This window comes from Notamacropus eugenii, chromosome 4, assembly GCF_028372415.1.
Source record: "Notamacropus eugenii isolate mMacEug1 chromosome 4, mMacEug1.pri_v2, whole genome shotgun sequence".
Lineage (NCBI taxonomy): Eukaryota > Metazoa > Chordata > Mammalia > Diprotodontia > Macropodidae > Notamacropus > Notamacropus eugenii.
Window position 1 is genome coordinate 199,307,178 of NC_092875.1, and position 22,090 is coordinate 199,329,267.

The 22,090-nt window shown below is 36.4% G+C and overlaps 1 protein-coding gene across 6 annotated transcripts in view; it reads left to right on the forward strand.

Moving 5' to 3' along the window:
- CARMIL1 (capping protein regulator and myosin 1 linker 1) overlaps nucleotides 1–22,090 on the forward strand; it is a 396,768-nt gene that overhangs the window by 187,480 nt on the left and 187,198 nt on the right. For all 6 annotated transcript variants that reach the window (XM_072603992.1, XM_072603993.1, XM_072603997.1 and 3 more), the window contains exons 4-5: nucleotides 7,545–7,604; nucleotides 16,548–16,669. In XM_072603992.1, the coding sequence (XP_072460093.1) occupies nucleotides 7,545–7,604; nucleotides 16,548–16,669 (182 nt within the window). The remainder of the gene's footprint in view (nucleotides 1–7,544; nucleotides 7,605–16,547; nucleotides 16,670–22,090) is intronic.

Genomic DNA, 22,090 nt, shown 5'->3' on the forward strand with positions numbered 1-22,090 from the left:
CATGAACATGTTGCAGAAAATTTGTGTCAAGGAGCATGAATTCATTACTGTTTCATTCTGTAAAAATAGGTAACAGTTCCTGATGACTTGAGGTTCTCCTTCCTGTCAACCTAAAATGTCTTGAGCAACATTGGTCTTATTTAATGAGTCCTTTTCTTCGAAGCTCAGCAATGAGTCTTCCTTGCTTATAGAATCAAGTTCTTGCCCTTTATATGACTCTGTCCTTAGGTTCTTTATTTTCTTTTTTGTTTCCTGTCTTGCTTTCTTTTTTATTCCTTTATTATTGATCTATTTCCTGAATTTTTGTAGCACTTACTGTCTGGGTTGAAGGGGAGAGAGAAGAATCATTTATTAAGGAATCTGCTATGTGCCAGGCACTGTGATTTTCCTTGGTGCTTTTATAGCTCTCTCATTTGATCCTTGAAACAACCCTGGGACATACTGTTAATATTCCGATTTTACAGCTGATGAAACTGAGGCATATGGAGGTTAAAGGAACAGAACAGAATGGGTAGGGAATTAGCATTTACATGGCACCTACCATGTTCAAGGCACTATGCTAAGTACTTTACAAATATTAGCTCATTTGATCCTCTCACAATAACCCTAGGAGGTGCTCTTTATTATTTCCATTTTACAGTTGATAAAACTAAGCCAAGTAGTGGTTAAGTGACTTGCCCAGGATCATACAGATAGGAAGTATCTGAGATCAGATTTAAAATCAATTTTTCCAACTATAGGTCCATTCCCTGCAATACCTAGCTATACTGCCCTCATGTAATACTCAGCACATGCTACCTTCCTTTGTTTTTTTTGTTCAATTTATGACCACGCTCAGTTTTCCTTAACTAGACATTATACTCTTTTCAATTCTTTTTAGCAAAAATATTTTAATTTTCTGCTATGTATAATACTGTGCTAGGGGGTTGAGGATAGAAAGTTGACATATGACAGTCTTTGCCTTCAAGGCAACTCATAGTTCAGTTCAGAGGATAAGAAACGTACACAAATAACCATAATATACATTGAAATGTAGTTAATGTAGAAAATGATTCAAGCACAAGGGGGAACAATTTTAGAAACATTGCTTCTAGGTTAATCAAGAGACAACAGAGAAGTGACATGTAACCTGAGCCTTGGAGGAAGAAAAGAATTTCAGTAAGAGGTGGAGATACACTGCTTCAGACGTGAGAATCATTTGTACAGATGCACACAGGAAAAAAGAGGGAGGGCAGAATGAGATTGGAGCTGTGTCTTAACTAGTTCTTGAAAGAGCAGGAACTAAAATTCAGGTTACTTGATACCCCAGTGAAAGCTCTTGGCACCACGTGGATGCTGTTAGGAAACTGTCTTCGTCTCTCTTCAGGAAGAGATTAGACTTGTTTCACTTGGCCCCCAGAGGGCAGCTGCACGGGGCAAATTGAGGCTTGCTGTAGGGAGGGACTGCCTGACCATTCAAATTATTTGAAAATGGAATGGCTTCCCTCTGGAGGCAGGGTTTTTTTCAATACTAGATATCTTCAAGTGAAAATTGGGTGAGCATTTGTTGAGTTTGTTGTAAAAGAAATCCTTCCCCAACCACAAATTGAAAGAGATTGCCTCCAAGGTCCCTTCTAGCTTCAAGATTCTACAGTTCTTTGTAGCTCCCTAGTCCTTTGTCTCTTATTTAAGTGGAACTCTGGAAATGTTTTTGCTGATGCGAAATCTGTAAGCAGCAGAAATCTGAAAGTGACCTAACAGGAAATCCAGTCTAGCCCCCTCACTATATGGATAGCTCTGGGATCCTGGCACTTGCTTTGTTGTTGGGCTATTTAGTCATTTTTCAGTCATATCCAACTCTTCATGACCCCATTTGGGGTTTTCTTGGCAGAGATACTGGAGTGGTTTGCCATTTCCTTTTTAGCTTATTTTATAGAGGAGGAAATTGAGGTAAACTAGGTTAAGTGACTTGCTCAGGGTCACACAACTAGTAAGTGACTGAAGCCATATTTGAACTCGGGAAGATAAGTCTTCTTCGCTCCAGGCCCAGCACTCTATCCACTGAGACACCTATTTGCCCTTGCTCAGGATACTAGTAGTAACTGTCACAGCCTGGCTTCTTTCAACTTTTCAAGGTCAGTGCTTCCCTTCCACCTACTCCCAATCTTACTACTTCCACCCACTTTAGCCATTCCTTTGGGCTGCTGGCCTCTATCTAGTCTGGCAAGGAAATCCTTTTCAAATTCAGTTGTTTCAGAAAACTCACTTTGAATTGTGTTAAGTATTTTTGAAATCATTTGGTCTGAGTTTGGTAAAGTGGGGATGGTGAAAACATTGAATCATTCTTGGCTGGTTCTCCATTTTCTTCCCATGTCCACTTATCTAGTGGACAAATTTGGGTTAATTACTCATTTGTGTTTCTAAATTGCGATCTGATTAGATTTTTTAATATTGAGACTAAAAATAAATATGGAACAATACAATAACAAATGCCATGGCTCACATTTTAAAAAGCAGAACTTCTATAGATAGGGACAAAAAGAAGACCCTACATTTTCTTAAAAAAAAAAAAAAAAGCTTGTCCAGAAGGCTAGATATTAAATACAGATGGGGCAGGTGAGAGAATGAGCAGAATAGCCACTGAGTGGGGAAAAAAAGGGACAGAGAGAAGATGTAGTAGCAGGAGACTCTGCAAAGATAGTCCTAACACATGATATTGATACTGTTTTTGATGTTGATGATGTTTCCTATCAATGGAACATAGATCATTCCAAATATCACCAGATTCTGAGACCTTTTTCTTAGAGACATTTTGTGCAACTCTGGAATTCAAATTCCAGTCATCAGATTTGTAGTTGATAGAAAAGGAAGATGACAAATATTGGTAGGACTATAAAAAAACAGGCCCATTGAGGCACTGTTTGTGGAAAGCAATTTGGAATTATGCCCCCACAGTTACTAAACTGTGTGTGTATTTTGGCTGAGCGATACCTCCATTTTTCCTATGTTCCAAGGAGAAAATGAAAAGTCACATGTACAAATTTTTTTTTCTAGTAGCTCTCTTTGTAGTGGCAAAAAACTGGAAACTAAAGGGGTATCATCAATTTGGAAAGAGCCAAGCAAATTATGGTATATGAATGTAATGGAATAATGTTGTGCTGTCAGACATGATGAAAGAGATGATTTCAGAGAAACCTGGGAAGACTTGTATGAAGTGATAAATCAGCTGAGCAGAACCAGGACAACAATCCATACAATAACAATAATGTAAGGGAAAATAAATTTGAAAGACTTAAAAACAGTGGTCAACAGTAATCAACCATTACTCTAGAGAACTAGTCAAGAAGCATGCCCCTCCCCTTCTGAAAGAGAGGTGATGGACTAAATATGCAGGATAAGACTTGTTTCTAGACTTGGGCCAGTATGGGAATCTGCTTTGGTTGACTATGCATATTTGTTATTTTGTGCATATTTGTTGGTATTGGGGGTTAGTTGAGAGGGAGAAAAAGATTCTTGGTAAGTGAGAGAAAATAATTTCTCAAACTAAAAAAGGGGACAAAAAAGGTGTATTTTACCATCCCCTGACAAGCTCTCTCCTACTTACGCCCTCAGAATGTAGTTTACCTTAGAACAGAATATCTTAGCTTTGAGATTTGAGGCTGTCTATCCCCAGTTGTTCCTATATCTCTAATAATGTTTTTTAGAGCTAGCCTGAAGTCGTGGAAGTTTAGGAACTAGAGCAGTCTGGAGCTACCAGTGAAGTTAGCATAGTTGGGACTCCTCGGAAACAGTGTTCTCAGCTGGCACTTCACCAGTTAGGAGAGAGGGAAAATGGACGAAATTTTTTTTTGATGTTCACTAACTAATCTAGTAGGACTAACCTCACCTGGAAACCTTTTGGTACAGAGCATACCAATGGGAACTGAAAGAGCCCAAAAGGGGCACCAGATATTGTAATTTTTTTTTTTATCTATACTGGTTCTAGTAGTGTTCTCTTTGTTCTTGCTACCTAATTCTCTAATACTATTGCTATTTGACCAAAGCAAGAAGAGTAAAAGACTCCCTGCTTAGTGAAGAGAGTATCCTATAGTTCCTGACTAAAATATTTAATTTGATTCATAGAAAGAAATTTTAGGGCAGTAATTTAAGGATCTAATGAAAAGCTCATAGTAAAAGAATCAAATTGCACAAGAGGCATATTTCTTCCTCTTTCATTTAACATGTACTTGATAATGTGAATATTTACTTGGTTTTTTTCAAAATGTTAATTAAAGCAAAAAAAAAAATCAGAAGCTAAAAGATCTCTTTTGCATAATTTTTCAAAAGGAGGTACCCAGGGCAGTTTTATTTTCTCCTGACAGTGGGTGTCATTACTGAGCATAGTTTAGGAAATCTGGTTTAGGAAACTAGTGGGAATAACTCCTCCCCCACAACCCCTCCTTATTTTGTGCACAAACTTGAAATAAATGTTCCTTAGACCTTTATTGGGTTATCCTTGACACATTGTCCATACTGTTGACACTGGGAGGCTATCTTTATATCCATTAAAAGATTCCTGCAATTATCAAGGCTAAATCATTTGAATTTTTTTGATTCTGCTAACTCCAGAAACTCCTTTTTATTACTGAGTGATCTAGACAGTCTTCCAGAAACATAAACACAAAGCCTTGCGCCGCCCCTTCTCCCCCCCCCCCCCCCCCCCCCCGCCCCCTCCATCTTCAACTTTGGGTATGCTTTTAATGTTGGCCATTAGACTTCATTGAGCTCTATAAAGAGATTTTGTGTTTCACTTAATAATGTTTTATTTTTTTTCAACTACATCAAAAGATAGTTTTCAACATTCACTTTTGTAAGATTAAGATTTTGAGTTACAAATTTTTCTCCCTCTCCCTCCTCTCCACAAGACAGCAAGCAATTTGGTTTAGGTTATATATATATACTCATAGTAATCATATTTTCACGTTAATCATGTTGTAAAAGAAGAATCAGAACAGAAGGGACCCCCCTTCTCCCAACCCTCCACAAGAAAACAGAAAGAAAAGTGAAAATAGTATGCTTTGATGTGCATTCATATTCCAGAGTTCTTCCTCTGAATAAGTTGTCTTGGATCATTGTATTGCTGAGAAGAGCTAGCCACTTAGTATTTCATTTAAACTTGTTTTTACCTCCCTAAGGCCCTACTATCTTAAGAACTTGACCAGTGTTTGTTGTATGAATGCTGCTTTTGCTTCTTAATCAGAGTCCTAGTTGATTAGAATAAATAAGTAAAATCTTTAAAAAAATTTAGAGGGAATTGGAATAAATAATGTCCATTTGAGGTAGTTTGAAACCTAATGCAGAAGTCCTGAGTCTCCATGAAACCGCTCTTCTGTTATCCTCCAGTGTCCATGAAATATTCTGACACCTTTCATACTTTAATTGTATTTATCCCTACATTTCTTTCCTGGTGACTCTTCCTCTTCACCATCTCTGTCCTATCGCCATTTTCTAGCCATCTTCTACCTCAGGGATATGCAAGAGCCAATTCAAACAGTCTTTTGAGAGCCGATTGTTAAATTTGCACCTCCGAAACCGGCAATCAGGGTTTGATTTATTATTTTGTTGATTGTCTAGACTGAATAAAGTGCTAATTATGCAGATTAAACATAAATGTGAGTGGTAACTACATTTTTTTCCTGAGGTTGTTAAGACACCAGCCCATCCTGCCTTCCTTCCCTCTCTTCTCATCAGCATTCCCTCTCTCTTCACTGTCTTCCTGACCTAAATCCTAGTGTCTCAACTGTGGGGAATTTCTGGAAACTTTGAAGGGCTTAGCCTCATTCACTGCATCCGTCTTAACAGCCTCGAAGCCTTAGCACCACACCTGCTTAGCTACCTTTAGCTGTGGTAACTTGGAAGTGGTGACCTCAGGTGACAGGCAAGGTTTTTGTTTTTTTGTTTTTTATTTGCCCTACGTAAGGTATAATAACACACTATCCGGGAGCATTATGAAGCCGTTGCCTTTTCCTTACTCAAGACTCTTTAATTTCTCCCAGTTCCCCAAGCAGTGTTTAACAGGAGAAGTATTATTCAAATGAAGAAACTTCAAAACTGAGAACCATTCTAAGCACCTACATTTTCCCCACATCTTTCCATATCTAAAGAGGCTATCAGGGTTGTGTCCAAGTCCAAAGATACAACTATGGATTGTAAGTTAGAGAAGACATAAATTATGGTAGACAGAGAACAATCAGTTACATTTTCTTAAGAAAGAGTAAGGTAATAAGTTTGAAGGTATGCTGAAGTAAAAGAAACTGTCTCCCTCAAGTCTCTTCCCACTCCAGTCATCTTCCAATAACTTGCTAATATTATTTTCCTAAAGCACAGTCTCAACTATGTTGTTACTCCAATAATCACGAAGCTCCCATGGCTCCCTGTAATCTTCAGGATCAAATCAAAATGGTCTGTTTGGCACTCAAAGCGCCTCATAACCTGACCCCCTCCCATTTTGTCCAGTCTTTTTGCATGCTATACATGTGCTTTGATCTAGTGACATTGACCTTCTTCTGTTCCAAGAATAAGACACTTCATCTCTTGTCTCTGGACATTTCTCTGGTTATACCCCATGTCTGGAATACTCTTCTTCCTTTTCCCTGCCTTCTGGCTTCCTTTTAGTCTTAATTAGAATCTCATTTTTCTACATCAAAATTTTGCCAACTCCTCTTAATTCTAGTGTTTCCCTTCTGTTATTTATTTCCTAATTATCCTGTGTATGTTTTGTTTGTGCATATTTATTTACTTTTTGTCTCCACCATTCGATTGTGACCTCCTTGAGGACAAGACTCAGTTATGACTCTCTTTGTACCCCCAGCATAGTGCCTGACACATTTAATAAATCTTTTTTGACTCACTAATTGCCAGGAGACAGGTGAGGAGGTATGGAAGCAGTATTATTTAGCCAGGCATCGAGAGATCCTTTACATTAAATGCTTTGCAGCTTTTGGTTTTAGTACATTTAACATTTGAGCATTGATTAAAAACAAATACCTGAATGTTCTATTTATCAGAAGCAAAATGAACACATACATGTATATTTATATATGTGTGCATATATGTATACACATGTGAAGTAAAACAAAAATGAAGACTGATGGGTCAAAATATAGCATGAAGGATGACAAAGTGTTTTTGAAAAAATAGCAAACTGTTATTAATCATTCTTTTAAGGGAGTTGTTCTTTATCAAAAAAAAATTATCACTATAGTTTTAACTGCTGCCTTGAAGTATAATATTGGAATGTGAGGGCAGAAACTTTTAATGAGCTGATATCTTGTTTAATATGGAGAAATCTTTTTTGATCCTCAGTGCTATGTGTTTACTGCTAAAGACGTGAGGAATAATCTATTCTCAGAGCATAATATAAATCAAGGCCAGTGCTCTTAGCCTTGGAAATTTGACAAAACTACACTCTCTATAAATGACTTGATCTTTTGTCTGTTCTTCATGTGCCATTGATTTGTAGAATTTCTAAATTAAATCTTATATTTTAAGACTGTTTAAAAAAAACTTTTTTCCTCTAATTACAGCTAGAGTTAACCTTCAGCTACCTAGAAATCCAAGGAGTTACCTGCAACAAGCCAGGTCAGGTGAGTGTACATGCGTCTTTATCAAGGCAAGGACATGACCTTTTCTGCATTCCTGAAATACTCAGACTCTTGTTATTTTTATTTCACCTATCTTTAAATCCCTTTAGGACAGTCCAGAAAAACAAGGTTGAAAAAACAAATATTTCCTCCCAGAAACTGTAGTTTTGGGCTTTTGTTGAAAATGTTCACACATATACAATGAATGCTCATCCATAGGCTGAACTGCATAATTATATGGGTGAGTAGGTAGGTAGAGGAAGATCCAGGGTTATTATGATAAAAATAACATATTTTGTGTAATTGAATTTGAAAAGAATTAATTAGCATTAAGTGTTAGTGACAACATCAAAGGGATAGTGCTGTTTATTAGCATTAAATCTTATTCTACAAAATCTAAATTTTCATTCTGTATTGCATCTATTACAGGAGTGCACTGCTAAGTTATTTTAAAGTTAGTAGTAAAACGTTGAGAGATCATACTTTTTTAAAAAGAGGATGTGACTTGTCAATGACATTTAAAGAAATCATTGTTTGTTCTTGAAGCATTTTATGTTTATCCAGCTTACCTGCAGATTCTTGATTATTAATCATAGTTCATGCAGAATAATGATTACAATGTGTTTATCATTCTTATGATTGGGAGATTGAGGTTGGGAAGACGGTACCATCTATCTCTTTGTTCAAATGATCAGACTACATGCTGGAGAGAAACAGAAGTGTATGACTGACAATATAATTAGATCCTTCCTGATGACTCTTCACGGATCCACTGGTAATAGGTGGGGAGGATTTTAATTTGATGGTTAATAGTAAGAGTTTTCAGAACATGATTTGACACTGGGGCTTTGCCTGTAAGGAGCTACTACAAAGTAGTGAGATGCATTGTTTTGTGTGGCTCTTGTAATCATATCAATAGACTCTTAAGCCAAACTTGCTTAGGTATAACTCCCTTATAAGTGTTTTCTTATGTTATGTTACATTACGTTACATTACATTATGCTACACTATGCTATTATACTGTTATGTTACACATTAATATGATCCATGTGTTATAAATTACATAAACTCATTAATGGTTAGGGTTGATGTCACATTTTGTATTTGTATCACCAGTGCTCACTTAGCACAGTTCCTGACATACAGTAAGAACTCAAGGATCATTTTTTTCACTTGATCATTTAGTTGTTACTAACAAAATAACTAATATTATTGACTGCCTTGGAAATGAGCTTGTGGTAGATTTGTCTTGGTCTCCTTTTGAAGATGTATTAATGGAAGTGTTCCTTGTGATGACATTGTTTCATTCTTTCCTTGTGGTGCATGCCACAAAACAAAATGGAAAGACTACTGGGATTCTGGTCCTGAATTAATTGCTTACTAATTGCATGACCATTAGCAAGTTAGTTAGTATCTCTGAGATTTATTTTCCTCAACTATGGAATAAGGAGTTGGAGTAATAATAATAATATCAATAAAATTTATATAGTGTTTCAAGGTTTTCAAGGCATTTTGCATCTGCCATCTCATTTGATTCTGACAACAACCCAATAAGGTAGGTGCTGTAATTATTCTCATTTTATAGATGAGGATACTGAGGTTGAGAGAGGTTAAGAGACTCACCAAGGGGGATACAGCTGATAAAAGACTGAGGCAGGATTTGAACTCAGGTTTTTGACTTCAAGTCCAGAATTCTTTTGCAACACAGAGATCCTTTCCAGTTCTAATGAACATTGTATGATTTTTCTGTTAGAGCTGAATCAGTTAGTAAAAAAAGGGTTTGAAGGATGGACTGGCAATTAGGAGCCATTAATTTTTAATATAGTGTTTGTGACCATAAGGCCCTTTGCTTTACTCCTCCTAGTCTATTTTCCTGTTTATAAAAACACTGATACTGAGAGATTATTGCAGAATTCTAAAGAGGAAAGGAATTTCAGGTATTAAATCAGACTTTAGAATTTAGAGGTTGAAGGAAGTTTTGAGCTAATTTGATCCAGTGTCCTCATTTTACAGATATAAATTGGGAGGTAAAGTGATGGTTATACTGATAGTAAATAGTAGGTTTCATGCCTAAAGCATAAATGTCCATCATAAAATTCCTTGCAAGCAGTTTGCCGAACCTCTGTTTAAACACCTTTGGTGATGGTGATACATTCCTGTCTCATTAGTTGGTTATTCCATTTTCATAGAGTCAGTCTTCCTTTTGTTGACCTCTTCTTGTTATCTTCCACTTCTGCCTTCTGGAACCAAGCTGGATAAATTTCATCTTTTTTTAAAAAACTTGAGGACAGCAATGACTTCTGCCTAACTCTAGTCTTACTGTCTTTAGGCTATATTCACTGTCAGTTTTTCCAACTGTTGTGCATTATTTTGAGTCTTTGTTGACCTCTTTTGGATGTATTCTATAGTCTATGCCATGCAGTCTGGCACCATTCATTGTATATTCCCTTAGTGTGTTCTTTTAGGTGAGTAAATGTCTTTGCTCTCCAACTAGATTGCAGTTTCCTCAGTCAGTAAATTAACATTTATTAAGCACCTACCATATGCCAGGCTAAGTGACCTTCTGAAAGGAAAGTAGCCATGCTTTCTGTTTCCTTTATATTCACTATTTCTTATGCTCTGTGATTAACCTTTCCTTTTGCCACATTGGTTTCAGGGAATAATGTTAAAAATCATTCAACAATTCATATATTACTTTAGGACAGTGTTTTCTAGCTTTTGGTTTCTGTTCCTTTTTTGCCTGCCTACAAACCTTTTACTTTTGTAAAGTTTTTACAAAACTTTATATTTACAAAATGTCTTTACTTATGGATACCTCCAAATTCAAAAAGCATGACATTTGATTGATAAAGGTGAATAATTCCCTAATTTGAAGTGGCAGCATAAATGTTTCAACATTAGGGGTAGAAGGTTGATGATCATGCACCTTGTGGGGAGGGGGAGGAGAAACTACTTATTTTGTCTGCAAATATCATAGCCTTTGTCCTGTCATCTACCAGAAGGTGAAAGGAAAGGGAGTTTGCAGGTTCATAGTTATGTTTATTGTAGCCTTATATTTAAGGATTTATTCAGTATAGTATTTTGATGATCATAAATCCTAACAGAATCTAAGGGTGATTTTAGAATGAAGAGAAAAATTTCAAGAGACAACTCCTGGTTTTGAGTACAAAAATAGTAGGGAATCTAGGTGAGATCATAAAAATAAAGCAAATATTGATTATCCCTGTGAAGAGAAAAAAATACAAGATTTTGTCTGGAAGTATAGCACCAATTATTTTAAAATGCACCCATTGTTTTGGCTGGATCAGAGAAGAGAGGTGCGCCTAAATTAGAGGTGCTTCTTTGTGGAACAAAAGCTGAGATGGATCAAGGCTTTATTGACATTAGAAGGCAAAACATTCAAAATTTTAAAATAAATCAAGAGGGTTTAAAGTAAAAATCTGACGAAATGAAATGTCAAGGGTTCTTTTCTTTTGAAAGTCTAAGGATTCCAAGAGTTAGAGATAAAGAGGAAGAGGCTTTCAGGAAATGGATGAGAAGATTATATAGGCAAAAGTAGGAGATGTAATATCATGTTCAAGGAACAAGTAGTTCCCACTAAGTGGAGCTTTTGATGGGTAAGAGGGGTGGGGAAGAAATAATAGGAACCCGAAAAAGTGATGAAAGACAGCTGATGGTTAGCTCAAGTCCTGTACTGGTACCCATGGGATTTTCAAAGACATGGAGGAATACTGCTAGCACACTGGGTAGATCTTCCTCAGAGAGTTTATGTTAGTACAATGTAGAGAGTCTGACAGAATGTGAAAGTGTGGGTGCCTTGGGATCTGCACTTTTGAAGGGAGTTCTCAAACTGACAGATACCCCTACTGATATATATGTGTTTATGTGTATATGTATACACATGTATATGTATATACATACATTTATACACACACATACATATGTATATAGATACATGTATGTATATGTGTGTGTATTTATACGATAGGTGTATATGTATATATGTGTATTCCAAACTATTATATAGTGGTCCCTGGTTGGATGCTTTGTAAACCCACAATATAGTTTCAGTTGTGAAATATTCCTTTTATATTGGAGTAATATTGGGCTATTCCTTTTACACTGATGTAATATTTTTATCATCAGCTTAAATGCAAGTGTTCACAACCTAGTGTGTCATTAAGAGACATTGGTTAATGTCAACATTAACGTCAACAACATCTGTTAGGAAGAGAAAACCTCCCATAAATCTACAAATGTATGATTTCATTAAAAAAATTTTCTTTTAAAATTGTCAGCAGATTCTACCAACAAATAAGGAAAAGTAAAGTTGATTTTTAAAAAAATTCTAAATGAGATACTTTAGAGTACCTCTTTGGATTCATAGTATATGAGTTAGATTTTAAAAGGGATAATCTCATGTATCTCTGTTTAAAAACAGCAACAAAAAAATAAAACATGTCCCTCTTTCCGGCTTTATCGTTTCTGTTAATTATATTATTGTCCTCCCAGTTACCCAGGCTCTAAACAGTGGAGTCAAATTTGACAGTTCCATCTTCCTTTCTCTTTTATCTCTGACATGCAATCAGATTCTCATTATATTTTTGAAACATCTCATATCCAATCCCTTCTTTCCACTCACGTTGTCATCATTATCTTTCTATGGACTATTGTAGTAGCTTCCTAACTATTGTCTCTGCTAACATTAATGCCTGCTTTCAATCCATCCTCCACAATGCTACTAAAATTGACTTTGTAATGCATAGGTCTGATCATATTATTCTCTTTCTCAGGAACCTATGGTGACTATGCCTGTATTTATGTAAAGCACAGACTTCTTTTCCTGGCATTTAAGACTCTCAGTTATCTGGTGCAAACCTCTATCTCCAGCTGTATTTCGTATTACTATACTTTACTCACTCTACATTCCCAGCTAAACTGAGCTACTACTTGTCCCCCAATCTTGTTCAATTATCTCTTGTCTCTGTGGGCTTCTAGACTTCTCTGCCTGTTGAGGTCTTTCTCATCCATTAATATCCAGCATGTCACTTACCTATTCAAAAAGCTCCAGTGGTTCTTTGTTGCCTTTAGGATAAAAGATAAGCTCCTCTCTTTGACTTTTAAAGCTCTTTACTATGTGGCCCCAGTCTACCTCTCCAGGCGTATTACACATTGCATCCCTCCATGCTTTCTGTATTCTAGCCATGCTGACTGACTTGTTATTTCCCCCATCCCTATAGTGCTAAAGTTTACTATCTTAGAATCTCTAGTTTTCTAACCTCCCCCAAACCAACTTTTCTCCACCCCTCTGTTAATATGTATTTCATTTACATACATTTTGTATTTACCTCTGTGGGTGTATGTGTGTGTGTGTGTGTGTGTGTGTGTGTGTGTGTGTGTATACATATATATGTATATATATATATATATATATATATATATATATATATATATATATATATATATATATATATATACATATATATATATACACACACACACATATATTTCCTCTAATAGAGTGTGAGCTCCTTTAGGGTAGGAAATGTTTCATGTTTATCTCAGTTACCTAGTGCCCCTAGAGGTAGCATGGTCCAGAGAGCTGACCTTGTAGTTAGGAAGATCCAGGATTAAGTATTGCCTCTAATACCTATTGGCTGTTTGAGCTTGGGCAAGTCACTTAACATCTCAGTGTTCTAGGCCAGTGGTGTCAAAATAAAATACAAGTGGGGTGGAGAGAGACTAACCATACATAAGGGTCCCTATGGGTATATGTTGACTTTGAAAACCGCTTGTTAGTATTATCTATGTTTTATTGTACTTTTATTTTCTTAAATATTTTCCAATTATATTTTATTCTTTTTGGAACTGTACTCAGTAGTCTTAGGGCAGTGTTTGACAAATGTACTCTAGGCAGCTCTCTAAGTTTATTAGACCTGCATTAGTATAGGGAGTTTTTCAGTTAGGAATTTCTTGTATCATTGATAACAGAGGTCTGAACCCTATCCTTTATCCCCTGTCCCCATGCCTAGCACCAACACATAGCATAATACCTGTCACATAAAAGGTGTCTAATTAGTTTTAGTTGAAATTATTTGGATCAAATGAATCTTTCCCTCACTCATCCCCAAACTAAACATAATTTATACCTATTCACTGTCCCTACGCCATTTGACCTAGATTTCTTCTGTCTTTATATTCTACCCTGTGCCATACTCATTTGTGAATATGTTTGAATTACTGTAATAGGTTTGTATGGTCCTTGAGAGCAAGGATTTATTTTTCTTTATATCTTTGGGACCTCACAAAATATCCTTCATATGTATCAATCTTTTGGGTATCTACAGTTTTGTTATATGTTATATATGTATTCCTTCCATTCATGTAGATTCAAAACTGTTAAAAAATTCATCACCATAAAACCAACCTGGTAATAAGCCTCTCTCAAACTTATGTAGGATATTATTCAGGTAATAGATCTTCAGGCTATTACTGTTATCAATAGGTGATGTTTTCTAGCGTTCTAGGATTTGTCAGAGCTCTTGTTCCTTGCATAAGAATCCAGAGTATGATGTCTTTAGAGCTTAGTGAGGCCTTTAGAGGCATTACACTAAGTGTTAAACATAGTAGGAACTTAATAAATGTTCGAAGATCCAAATAAACTTGATAATCTATCAAGGCTAGCTTCTCCTCATTCGAAATAAAAAAGGGGTTGAGGATAAAGACTATAAAATTTGAGAGGCAGGGTTTATTGCTTTTCTCACAAAAATGATTTAGTACAATTTTATTCCAGCTTCTAGGTTCTTTTTCATATGATCTATGCTTTTAACAAGGGTAATGCAATGTTTCCTAGTGCTGTATGAATCTACTTTTCATAAAAGGTTTTCTAGCTAAATACCTCATTTATACTTCCTATAATCTTCCTTCTCCCCATCATTCTGTGTAATCCCTCATAATTAATGATGATTAAGTGTTAAGATAAAGTGGGATTAAAATAAGCTAATTACTAATTACTCAAATTAAAACTGTAGCCTGGATAAATACAAGAGGTGTGCTACTAAGTGTAGACATAGTCCTTAGAGCCCTGAAGTGTGATTATACATGGAAAGTATAACAGGTATATGGTAACTTCCTCCCAAGGTAACTATTTAAAGGGGAGTAAATATATGCACATCAGTGCACAATTTTATCTAAAAAGAGCAGCATGGTTACTTTAGGAAACCTTTATTTAGGAATCTAGGAATTCTTCTGTAAATGCCTCTGGCTTCTATTGAATTTTTAGTTTTTAGGAATGAAGATTTCTACTCTGACCTTTCTTTATCCATAATTAATGTGGTACTATTTCTCTTCATTTTCCCACTGGCCCCTGGCAGCCCATTCTTCTAAAAGCATTGTAGGGTTTGTGCTATTAATTTCTCAGGTAACAGGCCATGAGATAGTAGACTTGTTCTCATAACAAAAGTTAGATGAGCCTCTAAATTCTAGTTGAGTCTTCCTGTCATGCAGTTTGACAAGTGTAAAATATTATATCTAGTTATTAATCTTATGAGCCATTAAAAATATGTCCTGCCTCTGACACATACTTTGTGACCATGGGTAAGTCTTTAGACCTCTTAGTACTAAGGCACTACATTACATAAATTTCATTGGTAGTGGACATTCCTGACATGAGTAAAGTCACAGCCATGGTTTTTTAAAAAATCATACCTTTTGAGAAGTAAATTTCATATTCACCAATAAATGCAAAATGCCTCAATCCCAGTTCAAGTGAATTTGGAGATTATCAAGTCTAAGAGTTCTTAACCTTTTTTTGTATCATGGATCCCTTTGATAGTCTAATAAAGCCTCTTCTTAGAAAAAAATGCCTTTAATTAATTAAAGGAGAAGCTAAGTTTCAATTATGTTACTGAAAACAAAGATGTAATTTTTCCTTATTTAAATTCATGTATCACAGCACAGTGCTTTAGTGGATTGCTTAGCATAACACCTCAGCACTTAGCACAGTGCCTAGCACTTAGTAGGCATTTAATAAATGTTTATTGTATTACATTTTCCCCAATTCAGCCTGTCTACTGATACTTACATTGTCCATGAGCTCTAGATTAAGAACTCATCATCTTGGATTTCTGTTGTGTTTATCCTTCATTCTCAAAGAGGACCATGACATCAAGATGATGACATGACTTGCAGTTGACTTTGATTTGAGTGAGAGAGGGCTGTGCAAAGTCACCAGCCTCACTTCTCCTCCAGAGCCACCTGGGTCCAGTGGCCTGATATTCATCAGGATGACTGGAGATGGAGTAGGATGAAATGGGAGACCCTGGCCATTTCAGTCTAAGATCTTATCACATTCACACTTTGAGTGAGATAATGCCCATTCAGTGAATAGGCCTCTTTAAGTAGTTATTCAAGGGATGGCCCCTTTTAATTAAAAAAAAAAATCATACTAGGAGGGGAAGACCCTCAGGGTTCCTGGGTAAAAGAGAAACAGTTACTGTTTCGTATTTTATAGTATAGTATTTAGTATACTCACCCTACCTACTGTGAGCAGCATAAGTTGTACCTTGCTCATAGGCACATAAATACTGCCATAGTTTTAGTCCTCCTGTCTCTCAAGCTACTGTGTATCTCACTGAGTTACGCTGCATGCCCAGTGATTTCAAGCTACATTTTTTCCCCACTGTTTCTCCTTCATTCTCAAAGAACACTAGTAACATCAAGAGAGTGATATCTTGCCTTACAAGTGAATTGAATTTAAGTAAGACAGAGCCATGCAGTCACCAGCCTCACTCTTTCTTCCGGTCATTGGAGTCCAGTGGCAAGATATAGATCAGGATGACAGGTGATGGCCCAGGATGCAGTGGGAGACCCAAACAAAACCTTGAAAGCATTTGTTCACCTTTAGAATAAGATTTCAAATGTAATTTCCAAATTTTTTTCATGCAGCTGATTGTCGAAACTGAAAAATGCAGCCTTTCCATGAAGATGGCATCATCGGAAGATGTGAATGATGTACTGGCACACATTGGCACCTGTCTGCGAAAGATATTCCCTGGTCTCTCACCGGCGTAAGTACCCTATTGAAATGGCACCAATCATGGACATAATTCTTTATCAAAGTTAAGGAGAGGAAATTTCTTTTTTCTCTCTTCCACCCTGAAAATGCTTTCCTTCTACTTCTCCACCTTGCCTCTTCCTTTGGCCTTTCCTTTTCCTTCAAAATCAGTGGCTCAAGCCTAATTTAGATTATATTGTTTTATGTTAGTGCTGGTCCAGAAGTTTCAGAAGGGATCTAAGCAAGGTGGAGGAAAGGACATGGTTTCTCATTACCTTGACTTATGGTCAAAACATAAATATTGAAACCTCTTTAATATATGTCACCTCTTTCCCTGACAGGAATTTCCCTTCATGTGTGTTAATGGTGTTCCAGGAGCAGAATCCAATGTGTGAGGGAATTACCTGCATTAATTCTTCTACTTTAAGATGTGTTTTTTATTCTGAAGAGAAAACTTGAAAGCAGACTAGGAAAACCAGCCTCTTGGCTTTCATTTCTGTAATTTTTTCTAAACTGCTACACAAATTCTATCTGCTTGTATGTCCCATATTTCTTTGTATGTATTTTTAATGGACCTTACTTCTGGGTGGTATCAATTTGTGTTAGTTGACACTAATACTACAATTATATAGACTAGGGAAGGAAATGGTTTGTGCTAAATGCATGTCCTGGAATAATTTTATTTCCCATCCAAACTCCTAAATTCTATTGTAACAATGTCCAGCCTGTTCTGGGTTGTTCAGGGAAGAAGTTACACAAAGTATCATCCTCTCCCCAGGATCGTGAATCACTGAGGATTGGTTGCACATCACAATGGGGGAACCAGATGAGAGCTATCGACTTCTATCTCTCTCTCTCTCTCTCTCTCTCTCTCTCTGTCTTTCTCTCTCTCTCTCCCCCCCTCCCTTTTCCCCTCTTTCCCTCCCTCTATCCCTCCCATCTTTTGTCTCCTTCCCTTCCTCTCTCTTTCCATCTCTCTCTCCTTCTGCCTCTTACACAGATATAGACACACATGTCCTTACAGTTGAACTTTCTTTTATGTGTTATGGCCTCCAATTAAGAGTATGAGTTTCCTTCTCCTTAATAGACACTTTTTCATCCATTCTTCTAATTACTGCAACTTAGTTCAGCTCGTTTCTGGGCTTCTTCCATAAATAGCCACCATGATTGACATTTTGGAGAATAGTGTTGGGGGTGAAAGGGATCTGTGAATACCCCTCTAATCACTTGACTTTTGGATGCATTTAATTTAGGATTAAATGCCATCTTAGTTCCTCTTTGTCTCACATCCCGAGAAGGGAGGCAGGAGCTGTTGGTTTCATAGATGTACATTCCTGTCTCTCTTTTCCCTTGTGAAGATAGATTTCCTTGGTACTTTCTGAAATTTCTGGTTGCCTGAAGATAAAGGGATTTTCCTTCCCTTCTTTCTGAAAGCATAAACTGTCTTTTCAGTGTAATGTGGGAAGAGAGTTGGGGGCCCTCCTCTGAGTCATGTAAAACTTGAGCCGTCCCTCGCTTCCAAGTAGACATATTTCTATTAGTGTGGGAGTAGATGGCAAGGTGAGGAGGAGTTTATAATGGCTTTGGAAATAATGTTAGTGATGTTAATGGAACTAATGTTAATTGTCAATGTTGGGAATATTGGGAAATAGTTTTTTTCTAATCACATTTTAGTAATGCAATGTTCCACATTTCAGGGCTTTAAATACACTTCCTTTCAGTGTACTCCTTTTTAAAGTATATGATAAATTAGCAAGTGTCTTTCACCAGTGTTAATCACAGCCCTGTTTGGAATGTCCTTATAGCACCCTTAACTTTAAACAGATCTATCACACTCCACATGGCACCATCTGAAAAGCTTTTTATGATGAAGGGGAAAAAATAAACATGTAGCTGTGATTTTTTTTTAAGGGATTTATTACATTAGTTTTTCCATACTTGATTTTGTTTTAAGAAGAGAAATTTGGATGAAAATGGCATTTTTATGTGTGCCTTTCATTTAATCCACAGGCAAAATCCTTGCTTTTAATAAATCAGTGCGTGTTCACTAGGTTCCTCCTTTGTGTCTGGGACTTTGCTAGGCAGTATGAAGGAGATAGAACACAAACAATAAGAATAGTAATAATAAGTAACATTTATAGTGCTTTAGCATTTGCAAAATGCTTTACAATTAAAATTTCATTTGGTCTTCCTAGTAGCCTTCTGTGATAGGTGCTATTTACACAAGAGTTGCACAAGATTCACATAGGTAACAAGTGTCCGTCACAAGATTTGAACTCAGTTCTTTCTGACATGAAGTCTTACACTCTATTTACCACATCATTTTGTTTTCTCACAGGCTTGATCCCTATTGTACATTTGAATTCAGGAGAAAAAATTAATGCATGAAATAAGAGAAAATCAGATATAATTAAGTGCTACCCTCTGAGTAAAGTAGCCAGTGAAATTGGAGAGCAGAAGATCAAATGAAGACTGAAACAGACAAGGGGTTTAGAACTTGAGTTGGGTAGGCCAGCTTTGGGTAGGGAAAAAGAAGGTTCAGGTCAGGAAAGTGATGTGAGAAAAAACATAGATTCACATTTTATTAGGATGAATGCTATAGAAATGACCAAAGCAAACACACACACAGAGCCACATGAAATGCAAATATTGTGTGGATTTGTAATGTTTATATTCCTAACTATAAGAGAATAGGCTTTAAAGCTAAAAGAGACCCTGGAGATAAGAATTTAGTCTGACTACTTCATTTTAGATATGAAGAAACTGACTTCTCTGTATATCTTTCCCCCAGCCGCACTATCATCATGCCATCCTGGAAAAAAAAGCAATCATTTACAAAAAGTATTATCCCACATGTACATAATCTTGTGAGCTGGATCACTGAACTTTTTGGAAACTACATAAATCTTCTCTATTATTCTTAATTCTAATTAAGATGTTTATTTTAACATTCAAAAGTTAAATTTGGGTACTGAACTGGAACAGTGATCTTCTTGATAAGCCTAACTCCTATAGCAATCCCTGGTTTCTGTAAACTACGAATTCTAAGAGTAATGGATTTGGAGTCAGAGGACCTGGGTTCAGATTCTAATTGTGCTATTTACTCCTTTTCAACCCAGGGGCAAGTCACCTCTTTTGGCAAAGTTTCTTCTTTGTGTAATAGGGTTAATATTACCTGTAAGGAGAAGCAGCATGTTGTAGAAGCTAGAAAGCCAGCCTTGGCATCAGGAAGACCTCTGGCACCTAATAGCTTTATAACTATGGCCAAGTTTCTGATCCTCTCAGTGATCTAAGAAACTCTCTTAAGACTGAGTTACAGATGTGTTGCCAATATGCAGTAGTGGAGGGAGTGTCTTTAAGAGGGAATTCCCTATATCAGTGTCGTAAGGTCTAAACCAAAAAAAAGAAAACAACTTTCTTTAACTAGCCAGTGTTGTCATGAGGTATAAATAAAATACTACAACTTTTTTTTTTTTTTTTTGCAAACCTTAAATCTCAAATGTGGTATATGATCATGATGGAGCACTACTGTCCTGTAAGAAGTGAAGAGCTCAGTGATCTTAGGAAAACATGAATAAACTTGCTTGAAATAATGAAGAGTAGAATGAGTGGAACCAAGAGAACATTGTGTGCAGTAACAGCAATGTTGTTTTAAGAACAGCTTTGAGCAGCTAAGTCACTGACTCAGGGACATGTGATGGGAGATGCTATCTGCATCCAGAGAAAGAACTGATAAATTGAAGTATGCATAGAATGGTTTTACATATACACATATTTATGTCTAATGGTATCCATCTTGGGGTGGGGGAAGGAAGAAAAAAGTGAAAAAATTTATGATAACTTTAACATATATGTAAAAGGAATAGCATGTTTTACATAATAGATTTGCAGTTTTATGTGCAGTTATCTTTTTTTTTCTATTCTACTATGTTATGGAAATGTTTATCTTATTTTTTATATTCAGAATAAAATATTTTTTTAAAAAAACCTTAAAGCTTTATGTCAATCACTATAACTACCCCCCTACCACTACTACCATTATTAATACTTCTATCACTACCACTACTACTATTACCACTACTACTACTACTACTGTTGCTTCTGCCGCTGCTACTACTACTAGTATTAAGATGTATCCTGCTATAACATAAAAAGAACTGGCCTTGAAATCAGAAGGATCTGGGTTTGAATCCTGTTTCTGAAAGCTAAAGGTTATGTAATCCTAGGCAAGTCACTTAAATATTCTAATCATTTTTCTAATAATTAAAAAAGAACAGCAATAACTAGCACTCTTAACATTTTCCAAGTTCTTTATATTTTTAACTCTTGATCCTCACAACAATCCTAGAAAGTAGGAACTTTTATTATCCACATTTTACAGATGAGGAAACTGAGGTATACATAGGTCAAATGACTTATCCAGGGTCACCCAACTAGTAAGTGTCAAAGGCAGGATTCAAACTGATCTGTCTGCAAGTCCTGCCCTCTTTTCACCGTATCACCTAGTTGCCTTCTGTGACTAAGTTGGTGACCTACTTTGATAGAAGTAATTTTTTTGACCTCAAAGTCCCTTATTTCAGTAGTTCTAGTCCCTAGTCCTGTCCTTGTTTTTATTTTCAATATTACTTTTAAAGGAAACAGCAATTTATTGTTGTATTTTTTTGTTTATTTAGACCTGTAATTTCCCCTATCTAGGAAATGCCCAGCATGGAAACTCTCTTTATTCATACAGATTTGTAGATACACAGCATGCCACACTGCCTTATTTTTTTTCAGCAGTAAATATTCTAATCTTTCTAGATTGGAAGTTTCTCATAATGATTCCTGAACTGAAGGAAAGTTACTGATCATACTCAGCAGAGCAACAAAATCAATCCAACTATCATTCAGTTTGTTTAGTGCAAACTGATTGGCTATGTGAGTGGTCATGGTGCTGTGAAAAATGATCCTCTCCTTTATAATGGTCACCTCTCTAAGATAAGAAGCAGCAGGGTATGATGAAAAGAGAGTAACTTGGTATTCACGAGGCCCTTAAGTTCAAGTTTATAACACCCACTGGTTGTTGTCCTTCATTCTTAAAAGAGGACCAAAATGGCATCATTATGTTGGAGTGAAGGTACAGTGTGTCTGATTGTGACTGATCAGACCAATATGAGCTCTGAAGGTTCTGCCGCCAATCAGGCCATATAAACATTTGCAGTCTAGATGGCTCTAAATTTGCACAATTCACATTTCTTTTGAACTACTGCAATTCTGCTTTGCTCATAGAGCATGGTCTCTTCTTTAATGGGGTCATGCCATGTGGATTGATTCACTGCCAGTATCTCCCAAATCTCATAATTGATACCAAAGAGCTTCAGAGAGACTTTGAGAGTGTCTTCTGATCTTTATGTGAATGTTTGCTTGCCTTGTGTGAGCTCTCTGTAAAATAGTC